Source organism: Musa acuminata, chromosome BXJ1-2, assembly GCF_036884655.1.
Source record: "Musa acuminata AAA Group cultivar baxijiao chromosome BXJ1-2, Cavendish_Baxijiao_AAA, whole genome shotgun sequence".
NCBI classification, from domain to species: Eukaryota; Viridiplantae; Streptophyta; class Magnoliopsida; order Zingiberales; family Musaceae; genus Musa; species Musa acuminata.
Genome location: NC_088328.1, coordinates 30,510,194 through 30,521,330, shown reverse-complemented (window position 1 = coordinate 30,521,330; position 11,137 = coordinate 30,510,194). Strand labels below are relative to the sequence as shown.

At 37.0% G+C, this 11,137-nt stretch overlaps 1 protein-coding gene and 2 non-coding genes across 4 annotated transcripts; all 3 read left to right on the top strand.

Moving 5' to 3' along the window:
* Window positions 1-3,915: 3,915 nt before the first annotated feature.
* TRNAE-CUC (transfer RNA glutamic acid (anticodon CUC)) lies at window positions 3,916-3,988 on the top strand. The gene has a single exon. It is a non-coding gene; the product is annotated as a tRNA-Glu (tRNA).
* A 691-nt stretch (window positions 3,989-4,679) lies between these two features.
* On the top strand, window positions 4,680-10,926 carry LOC135609348 (deaminated glutathione amidase, chloroplastic/cytosolic-like). 2 transcript variants are annotated; one of them, XM_065102510.1, is made up of 9 exons: window positions 4,680-4,889; window positions 5,703-5,839; window positions 7,437-7,565; window positions 7,837-7,871; window positions 9,014-9,126; window positions 9,238-9,330; window positions 9,700-9,802; window positions 10,530-10,612; window positions 10,705-10,926. In XM_065102510.1, exons 1-9 carry the CDS (start codon window positions 4,698-4,700, stop codon window positions 10,744-10,746), a joined length of 927 nt encoding a protein of 308 aa, XP_064958582.1. In that variant the 5' UTR covers window positions 4,680-4,697; the 3' UTR covers window positions 10,747-10,926. The 2 variants fall into 2 exon arrangements, with proteins under 2 accessions (XP_064958582.1, XP_064958576.1); XM_065102504.1 differs by having other exon boundaries at window positions 4,681-4,889; window positions 7,813-7,871.
* Window positions 7,938-8,098, top strand: LOC135613787 (U1 spliceosomal RNA). Its single transcript, XR_010487373.1, has one exon. It is a non-coding gene; the product is annotated as a U1 spliceosomal RNA (small nuclear RNA).
* Window positions 10,927-11,137: the final 211 nt, after the last annotated feature.

Genomic DNA, 11,137 nt, shown 5'->3' with positions numbered 1-11,137 from the left:
ATATGAAGCAAGCTAATTATAAGTGGGAATATGAATATATAGATGCAAATTTCAATCTATTTCGATAAATTATCCAGAAACATGAAAGCAAATTGAGTACTATTAATTTATTTGAGCATATTTTAACCTGATTAAAGAGTTCTCCAAATCCAATTAAAGCATATTGGATAGATTTGGGAATTAAAAAATAAAAAAATGATATGATATTCATAAATTTCATCCATTTCAAACTCAACTTTGATTAATTATTCATAAAATCATTCAAAATATACTCGAATCTCAAATTTTTTTTTTGTCATTATCACCAAAATCTGAAAAAAAAAAAAAAAAAAGTTCATGTTTGCTGTTGTTTTTTTTTTCATGCTCCAATTCTTTTAATTTTATGATAAAATTATGAGGTTATTTATCAAGGAATGATCACATTATTCATTTTGCAATTTTTTTGCTTTGATAATGTCTACATTATATGCTCCAAAACTGACATAAATAGTGCAATTATATCTTTGGGTGATTCTCTTTGCTGCAGCAGAAGTTTCATTTGCTGTAGCAATTCATTACATGTGTTATCATTGCCCTTTACTGCACATATATTGTATGCAAATACATTTTTCTATACTTGGGAAATAATCACAAAAAATTTATGGAAAAAGGAAGATGACCCTCACACAATCCACAAAATTTACATTGTTTTACTTGCCCATAATTAAAGGTGGCTTTTGGGCAAGTCAAAAGATATTAAATTCATCTCAACTGTCACCAAACCAAGACTGTATGATATGTAGTTGCATGTAGCATACCCCTCAAGCAAAGCATCCAAAGACACTTTGACAGATGCACCAAACATCACTGGACTTCTTGTTTGCTCAAAGCTGCAACATAGTATGTAATCTTGCTTTGCAGTCCACATCTCCTCCCAGTGTTATCCATGAGCCAATCATTTGTCATTGTAGCAAACAGGTAAAGATAACTTTTGGACAAGTTAAAAGAGTATAAATTTATCTCCAGCTGTGTCACCAGAAGAATGCTGAAAGATGTATACTTACTTGCATGTAGCATTCTCCTCAAGCAAAGCATCCAAAGACACTTTGACAGATGAACCTAACATCATTGGAGTTGTTGTTTGCTCAAAGCTGCAACATTGTGTGTAACCTTGCTTTGCAAACCACCTCTCTGCCAATGTTAACCATAAACCAATCATTCGTCGTAGATAGGTTTTGGACAAGTCAAAAGATATCAAGTTTACCGAATGAATGCTGAAAGATGTATACTTGCATGTAGCATTGTCCTCAAGCAAAGCATCCAAAGACACCTGCTTTTGACACATTCACCAAACATCATCAGACTTCTGCAAGAGAGTCTGGAAGCTTGATTTCTGAATGGTAACCACATTTCTGCTGGTGCCAACCATTCCATGCTCAGGCAGCATGGCAGGGAACTTCCAGCTTGCACAAAGCTGCAAAAGAGTGTGTCAGCTTGCTTTCTGCATGCCGGCCACATCTCCACAGCTGCTAACCATGAAGCAATCACCTGAGCTGATGATATCTCTGGGCAACCATGTTGAAGCATCATGGCATGGCACTGACAGTGGGCAAAACTGGTGACACGACTTCTCTAAGGCAGACAGTTGTTGCCCATTCTGCACCAGTCTGACAGCAGCCTTTCAGTGAGGCAATCTGTCTCTTAGGTGGTGTGCGATTTTGAAGGACTGGAGATGGAGTACAAGAAATTCATGCGAGAAGGAGATGAGGACCACAACCTGTTGCTGCTCACTCTTTGGCTTGGTTTGAAGACAGGCAAATCCATGGACTGCAGCACTTTATTATGACAGAACATGAGATACAATTCTACCAATACCAGTGGGTTAGAAGTGCATGTGATGTCACTTGCACTTTTTGCTTACAAGCTCACTGCTCTTTGCTCTTCCTTGCAGTATCACATATGAAGTCCACTGTTGACCCAAATCTACCAAACGTTGCACATTGGGAGCCTACCATGGATTATGCCATTGCTTGTCTCAATCACTGGATAATAAGATCACAATTATCTCTCTTGCTACTGTATCATTACAAGCCATAATATAGAGTTTTCTTTGGCATAAAGTCCCTTGTACACAACTTTTTGTCTTGTGTTACATGGCCCATGTAATCTTCAAGAATGGTGCAACACAAGACAAAAGATGTGTAAGAGTGACATTAAATCGAGACATGCAAATATATATACATATATATAAAATTGTACCCAGTGATTATGATATCTGACTTGTCAGTTAAAATAGTACTGAACAGAAGCTAGCACTTTAATTCTATCACTTTGCTGGGGGCTTCCTCCAAGTACTGAACAAGTGATTCAGAACACCTAATTGGAGTTGGTGGATTTCATCTGTGACACATTAGGGTGTGCTGATGATGATGATGATGATGATGATGATAAAAATAAGTAAGATGGTGACAAGATTATGAATCCAAATCTAACTATTTAGTAATCTAAACCTGCCTCCATCACTATTCTATTATCTATACTCATTGCAAAAGTAATTTATAGAAACAATGTATAGGTTTAGACAGGCCATGATATCCATGCCCTGCATTCATGTCGATATGTCAATGTCCACATCAGCATACGAACATTCATTAAAGTCAGTACCCATATTGATGCTCATGCTGTCTCTATGTTAGCTGTCAGCATATTAGATGAGTGTCTTTGATGAGAAAAGAATCACTCCTTTCTCTTTCAAAAATGTTAAGTCCTACCGACACCTTTCATACTCTGGACACCTTTCTTCCTCATAATAGTAAGATATCCATCAATATTCAGATTCAAATTATTGACAAATATCTCAATAAAATCAATGGGTGACAGAGACACCTATCTCAAGCTGAAGGAGCCACTTCTATCAACTCTATGCTTAACGCTACACCTTTGCACTCCATTGTTAGCTATTGGTCTACTGTCAAGTTTGCCAATACCATATCAAAGTATAACTATTTGCTTCCTTCATCATTTATACTATCGCTACTTCCCTTTGGTTCATTTAGAAGTATAGAAATGAAACCAAAGGTCACCAAATCCCTTCCGATGATTACCAATCTCAGCTGCCTCAGGGCACATCTTCTTCTCCTCCAACCTCTTCTATATATGAACTCCTTTGAGGAAAGCACTAACGTAGCCACTGCGATGCTGCGTTGTCGACCAGTAGGGATAAACTGTGTTCGAGGGCTCCAATGTCCACCAAACAACGTACACTCTTCGAGTCCAATCTAAGCCATTTGTGATGGGCTATGAAATGCTACTCAACTGAACCTATCCGGCATTGTCATCAAGTCTGACTGTCCTGAAGCCATTCTCATTTCTTGGCATCTGAGGAACACTCGCTCTGATGTCTTTAATCTGTATGTTAGGATCAATGTCTTGTATTTTAAACATGTCAATAGGTTATTACACACTGTTGCTCATAGCCTTGTCGACCAAGCAAGACATTTTTGTTCTCCTCAAATCTCCGAGGGGAGTTCTGTGTTCTTCGAGACTGAGGTCTTTGTTGATTAATTAATAGTCGATTTTTCTTTTAAAAAATAAAAATAAGGTTGGTCAACCAACCTCGTGCCGAGTAGAAGGGCACGAAGGTAACAAAAGGTGATGAGATGATAAAAACAGTGATAAGTCCGATGAAAAAAATTGATTAATAACTAGCTTAAACCATTAGAAAATGACATAAATAGATTAATAACTATAACATATCTTTCTTGATTTAAATCAACTTTAATAACCATGTAAGAGTTTGAAATGGGGTTTAGGCAGACTAATAACTATTATTGAGACATATTTATATTTAGGTGAAATTGACTATTCATACCTATTATAAATCAATCAAATCGATTTTTTCGAAATATTATATATAATTATTATAGTATTTCAACATCCGTTGTAGTCTAGTTGGTTAGGATACTCGGCTCTCACCCGAGAGACCCGGGTTCGAGTCCCGGCAACGGAATTAGTTTTTATTTGAATTATGTTTTACCTATAATATATTCGTTTCACGGCCTCGACTCTTGGTTAGCCAACTAGTTGGGTCGATTCCCGTTTGAATTGCATCGACCGTGGTCCGCTTGGACTCAATTGTCGGGCCGATTCCGGTTTGATCTCGTCCCTTGTAATCCCTTATCACAATTTTCGGGCCGATGACCGTGGTCCGCATTTATTGGGTCGATTCCGGTTTGAACTGACTCGATCCTGGTCCGGTTGCTCAATGTTGGGTCTATTCCGGTTTGAATTAGCTTGATGCCGATTCCAGTTGATCAATGTTGTGATCAACGATCGAGATTTTTATCAACTAAGTCAATAGATAAATCTCATCCGTTCGCTACCCTAATTGAGAGGCTTCCCATGCCAGCCCGTATCCATATGTCTCATGATGTGTGGTAAACTAACCGTACAAGTAACGGAACCCATAAACCCCAATTAATTTCCGACCATGATCGGATGGTAGTATCAGAATGCACAAACCGCCCAAGTGACTCAGGAATCGTGATCGGATGGTACAATCACCGCCTTCTCCCTTCGGTTCGAATCTGATCAATTCATGAAACAACCCCGATTAATTTATGAGTCATGATCGGGTGGTGAAATTACCGCAGGAGTAGGAGAGTCACAATCCACGATTAAAAGCTTCTAATTTGGTGTTAGTTTACCTCAGCATTCTTATGGCCTTCTCCCTTCGGTTCGCACCAAAAAATCTCGCCCGAGCTCCCGTGTTCCGCTGCCCTTCCGCCACCCCAGCTGCCGTCTCCGCCCGCTGCTCCATGGCGGCTTCGCCACTGCGGGTGGGCGTGGCCCAGATGACCTCCACCAACGACCTCGAAGCCAATTACAACACTTGCTCTCGTCTCGTCAAGGCAACCCCCTTTGCCGCCCTCTATATATCTCCATACTCTCTTCGGACCTAAGTTCTCCGTTTTTACTCTTTAGAATCCGATTCTTATGTTGGATGTTGGTGATGCTACTAGAAAAACTTCATCGTGACTGTTCTGACGGGGTAGATTGTCTAGTGTCCGGAAACCCTAAAGGTTTCACGTTGTTGATGTTCTAGCTTGTGTAAGAGGTCCAGGTTTTGAATTCATGAAAGGTGCTTGTCATGTCGGATGGTAGGTGACGATATTGTTTTTACAATGTTTCTCAAAAAAAGAAAAATCAGGGTTAGATCATGTTAAAAGATCTCTTGACCTTTGTGATCAGTGGGTCATCTAAACAGGTTGAATCATGCCAACCAAATGGCTTTGGCTCAAGATAATTATCCTAAGTCAAAATCAGTGATGAGTGCGACAAAATTACTGATCAAAAAAGAAATCTATGACTCAAATTAAATGGATTTTTGCTATCCCAAAGACTGGTTCTTGTAATCAATCCTTTAATTTTGGCCTTCATATGCATGCAGGATGGTTGCTCTGTCTCAAGGTTATAAATTGTATCTAAAGAGTTGTTGAACTGTGACAATCGCATATGCTATTTTTGGTTTTCTAAATATAATTTTATATTTTATTTCCCATGTCATTTTTTGGTTTTGTTAAAATTTCACTGCTTTGCTCAAATTGGAGTATGTGGGAGTTATTGCCCGCTTGCTCATATTTTATGTCTTTATGTCGCAGTGTCCATAGCAAAAATTAATGTGCTTCAATTCTAACATGTGATAAATTGCAAATGGTATATAGGAGGCTGCTGCTGCTGGAGTGAATTTGCTTTGTCTTCCTGAGAGCTTTTCCTTTGTAGCTGCCAAGGATGGAGAGTCTCTTAAAATAGCTCAACCTTTAGATGGGCCAATAATGCAGAGATACTCCTCACTTGCACGGTGAAATGCTAGTTGTTTTTCACATGTCTCTTTGTTGATTTTTTCACCAAATGATAGCCACCTTATGAATAACCAATTTGTTTTCTCAGACAAACACCTGCTGGTGATAAAATTGCTATATCTAAATTGTTTAACTTTGGTAAATCTACAAAGATAGTTAATTTGAGCAGATTTATTTTTCATGCTTGTAATTAAGAGGCCTCAAATTCACTGAACATGAGACCTATTTGCTCTATCTTGAGTTTTAAATTTATTGCAATATGGCTAAGGTTTCTATTTGATCTTTCTTTGATGCTGGGCATTGATTAGGAAGCTATTGAGCGACAAAATGATATGATTCAGGTTATCTATCTAAGAAGTATATCTAATATCTGAAACTTAACAGAGGGTTTGACACCCCACATGAAATGAGCAAAGAGAGGGTAAAATAAAAAAGAAAAAGAAAAAGAAAGAAGACAAATAATGGAGTTGGGGTATCTAAACATTCTTTGTCCTTTGTATTTCATGAAAATTAAAATTTTGTTTTAATTTATAGCACCAAATTAGCTTAAAAAAGTTTCTAACATAGTAAAATTTTACTCTATTATGTGTAAAAAATATTTAAAATATTAATATATCAAAACAACGGACAATGTTACTTATGGCTTATATTATTTTTAACATTTGAATGCTGCCACTTGGGACTTCTTTCCACTGTTTCCCATATATAGATTTAGAACAACAACCATGCGAAACACTTGGACCTGTATCCATATACCAGAGTCCCAATAAAATAGAATCGGTGGTTTATGCACATGGATGTTTATGTATCGGTATTTCCATATTTAGATGTATCTTATGAAGTTCATGCATGTATTCACTGGATTTTTTGTATATTTATATCTACCTCCATGTTCATTTCTGCATGGATTTATGTGCAAAGGTAGCTGCCTTCATTATGCATTTTTAGCATTTCTATGGTGCCTATTTGCGTAAAATAGGATTTGTAATATACTTTTATGAGTAAGTACTTATCTGTTTCATCCTGATGGAGATACTTTTTTTGCTACTCCCAAAATGTTAGTTGCCTATTCATACACATGGTCGTTGTTGGTAGTCTCTGTTGATATGTGGGTGCCTGCTAGTTAACTATACAAATAAAACTAAAGCTTTATATTAAATTTTCACTACTTTGCCTAACGAATTTGTGATTTGTCCATGTTTCTGGCTGCTAAAAATTTGGAATCATTTTATCTGGTATCTCTGTAGTTTGTGAATAGATGATCTGATATGCATATAGGCAAGAGTTTTCCCATTATGGAACTGTGTTCTCAAAAGTAGTAATAGTTTAGATGCATTTCAGCTGATATCTACCATATTTTACCCTTGGGATCGTGATATTTTCTTCCATGAGCGTCCTCCAAGGATCTTTTCAGCCATGCTTATTTTCTACTCAGCATAATTGATGTTCATTAACCATTCAATCAGTTGTATAAATATAATATTTCAATAGATATTTTGTTCTTTTCCCTCTTGGTTCTATCTTTTCTTGTTGTCTTGAATTTTAAAGCTTGAAAAGGGTTGTGCTTTAGCCTGATTGTCTTGATGGATGCAACAGAGAATCAAATATTTGGCTGTCACTTGGAGGATTTCAAGAGAAAGGACCTGATGATTCCCATCTGTATAACACCCATGTTTTGCTTGATTCTTCTGGAAATATCAGAAAAACATACCGTAAAATACACTTGTAAGATCTGATTGCTTCATGGTATGCTTTTTTCATTACAGTAGTAGCATTGGCTGTTGGAAAATGTCTTTATTTTCAGTTTGATAGTGAAAAATTAAACAGTTACTTCACTATGATTTGTAATTCTCTTGAATTGAAGTTGCAAAACTTTACATTTCCTGGGTCTAATCTCTTAGTGGCGACTTGTTGCTCGCCTACTTATAAGATAATGAAATCTGACTGCTGACTTCATTTTTATCATCTTGAGGTTTGATGTGGATGTCCCTGGCAGTATGGTATACAAGGAGAGTGATTCCACAGCTGCAGGTTTGAACTTTGACAACTCAACACTTCTGTAGTTGTGGTGGATAGCCATTTTACATATAGATACAGTGACTTACCTGGGTGTGGTCATCGTGTGATCAAGAAGGCCCAGGGTCAGGGCCTGCAACCTCCATTGCATGTGGGAGGGGTGTTGGTTTTCCATCTCTCCAAGTAGGAGAATGGATGTCATAATTTGTGATAGTGGGGGTACGCATTCATGCAGTCCCTATTTAAAATAAATAAATAAATAAAAATACAGATCCCATTTAAAATAAATAAATAGATAAAAAGATAGACACAGTGGGACTCATCGAACATTTATATCCTGTACAATCTTAATTTCATATATGGGAGGAGACAGGAGAAAAATTTATTTGCCCATCCCAAGAAACAAAGCTGATGCAACCGCCATCTCTGTCCAAATACCAAAAGCCCCCTTGGTATTTAAAGCTCGTAGTGTATCACAAGCTTATTACAGAGGATGTTGTGATTGGTGGGTAGCAATGGTTGATGAATCGTTATCTAAGCTTCTCTTGATTATAAATAGAGGAGGATATTGTTGAGAGGATCAATTAAAGGGGGGAGGATGTGGATAAGGTAGAGAACAAGAATAGCTGGAAGATGGATGAAGATGAAGGTACTTTGTAACCAATATAGCTCATGTTTAACCCTAACTAACGAGGCAAAGCTTTAGCAGTTGAGAGAGGTCGACACCATGAGTAATATCTAGAGGTGTCCTTGATGTCAATGGTTAATATGCCATATTGTGAAACTTGGACCTTCTCTTTTTTTCTTTCCTTGTATCATTTATTGACCATAACTTTTGAGGATGCTTGCTATTGAAGATGCTTGTGCAAAAACAATTTTGACTTAATGACATAACACAACAAGATACCTAAATAGGAGATATACTTGATATCCTTCGTCATCTCTATTACTTTGTTCATCTAGCTATACCAATTTGAACTATCAACTTTTCAAGATAATTGCATTTGTTTTCTAGGACTAGAGAAAACATGTGATGTTTATGTTTGTTTTCAGGCAAACCTAAATGTCTAAATTGAAGCTTTATACCTCTAGTATGGTTAATTTCTTCATTAATCCTTAATTTTCTTGGTGATCGATACTGACATTCTAATTACCAGGTGAATCTATTGTAGTGGCGGAGAGCCCTGTTGGGCTCCTTGGTCTTACTGTCTGTTATGACTTGAGATTTCCAGAGCTTTATCAACAGCTGCGTTTTCAACACCATGCACAGGTTTTTGTTGTAATGTTAGGATACAGGAGTTCTTTCATGGATTTTTATTTCTATTAAGTACATAAATCCTGAAAATCTCCAATTTTTTTTTTCTGATAATTGTCTGCAAAGATTCTGTTGGTGCCATCAGCTTTCACAAAGGTAACAGGGGAGGCACATTGGGAAATTCTTCTTCGGGCGCGGGCTATTGAGACTCAATGCTATGTACGTATGTGATATTTCTTATATATTATTTCCTTTTCTAATTTGTTTTATAAGAAGAGACACAAGGGTAGATTCTTCATTGACAGCCTAGATGGATATATCTAATAAAAAGACTATGGAGACAAAGTGAACTCATAAACACAGTTCCCAATTGCTGAACTTCATTTGAGTTTCCCAACAGACAATCAACAGCCTCCTATTCTATAACCAGAAGTTAGTCCTATATCGTTGTTCTTAAAAGATGTATTTATTGTTAAGGCTTTGATTACATCAAGAAACACTAGTTGCTCTTATCTATGGTTTTAGCATCCAAAGTTCACATTGGTAGGGACTACCTACATTTGATTGTCTTTGGTACCTCTTTTATAGGTTGTTGCTGCGGCTCAAGCTGGAAGACACGGTGAGAAGAGAGAAAGTTATGGTGATTCTCTAATTATTGATCCATGGGGAGTAGTTATAGCTCGACTTCCAGGTAACACTGAGTATTCTATATTTGCAAACTTGTCAGAATTATGTAATTAATAAGAAAACAACATCATTGTTTATAGCTGTCAGGTGTTATCCACAATGATCTCTTCATGCACCCAGGATCTGTTTAATCAGTTATGCTAATCAATAAGAAAAGGATGTGTGGAGGCAATTTTTAAGCATTTGATAGTTAGCTATTTGTAGTAACTCTAAACAGTTTAATGCAGATTTCAACTTTGAACAGCAGTGGACGAATTTTCATCTTTTGAGATGACAACCTGTTCTCAGGCACTTCAAATATAAAGTTCTTTTTCTTTTTAATCTGGATATTGAGCTTCATTACTCATGGCAACCGCAGAGCATGCCTGTGTGGCTAGGAACAATAACATCGAGGGTAACATGAAATGCAAACCATCGTTTAAAGGCTATGGATGGCAAAAAATGTCATGTCATGGCATGAGGACATCATGCTGATACCTTTTGAACATGTATAATTCAGTGTCATTCCTCTAAACTAGCCAGCACATCTAAAATGTTGGTCTACTCATGTCAGTACGTTTAGTACAAGGCTACTCATGTATAATATAATACGTGTGATTGCCTTTCTCACATTCTATATCTGTTTTAGTGCTCAATAATAGTTCTTGATGCTCAACTTTTCTATACTTAGTGTGTGCTTTGTCAAAAGTGTGCATTTTAGATCTAATGGCCTGAGCTTTTCTACCTTACAGATCGATTGGCAACAGGAGTTGCAGTAGCTGACATCGACCTCTCGAGGATTGATTCTGTTAGAAGGAGGATGCCAATCGCCCAAGTAAATTTCTGTGTTATTTTAAATATTCAAAATACAGATTATTTTAAAGCCTGTTCTCCAGACTAAACTGTCTTTCCCCCATCTTTTTGCAGCATCAGAGGATAGGCAGTTGCTTAAAAACCCAATCTGTATGAGTTGCATTGGATTATTGAATTGTAGCCATGTATTTATGCATGGAATTACCATGACATGTTTAAACTCTCCTAAATGTTTTAGGAGGCATAAAATGCCATTGTCACCTAAATATGGAGGGGAATAATGCAACTTTTCCATGAATCAAGAATGTGAAAATGGCGATATGCATATGTGCGCAATTTTGTGTTTTTCTTTATGAATAAGTTGCCTTTTGTTAGAGGAAAAATGCCCCTAGACATTATCTTTTTTGTATTTTTTATTTGTTTCTTACAATCTGTTCCCTTGATGCTAATTTTCTTCTGCTATTATTAAAAAGGAGCAAACATATATGAAGCATGAACAGTCTGCAGCGAAGCCTAACACGTAACTGTGTGCAAATGTATCGAATAA

Excerpts from the sequence above, each read along its gene's own strand:
- LOC135609348 (XM_065102504.1), top strand. The coding sequence starts at position 4,698 with ATGGCCTTCTCCCTTCGGTTCGCACCAAAAAATCTCGCCCGAGCTCCC. Across the intron at positions 4,890-5,702 it reads CTTGCTCTCGTCTCGTCAAG|GAGGCTGCTGCTGCTGGAGT; the intron begins GCAACCCCCTTT and ends AATGGTATATAG. Across the intron at positions 9,803-10,529 it reads AGTTATAGCTCGACTTCCAG|ATCGATTGGCAACAGGAGTT; the intron begins GTAACACTGAGT and ends TCTACCTTACAG.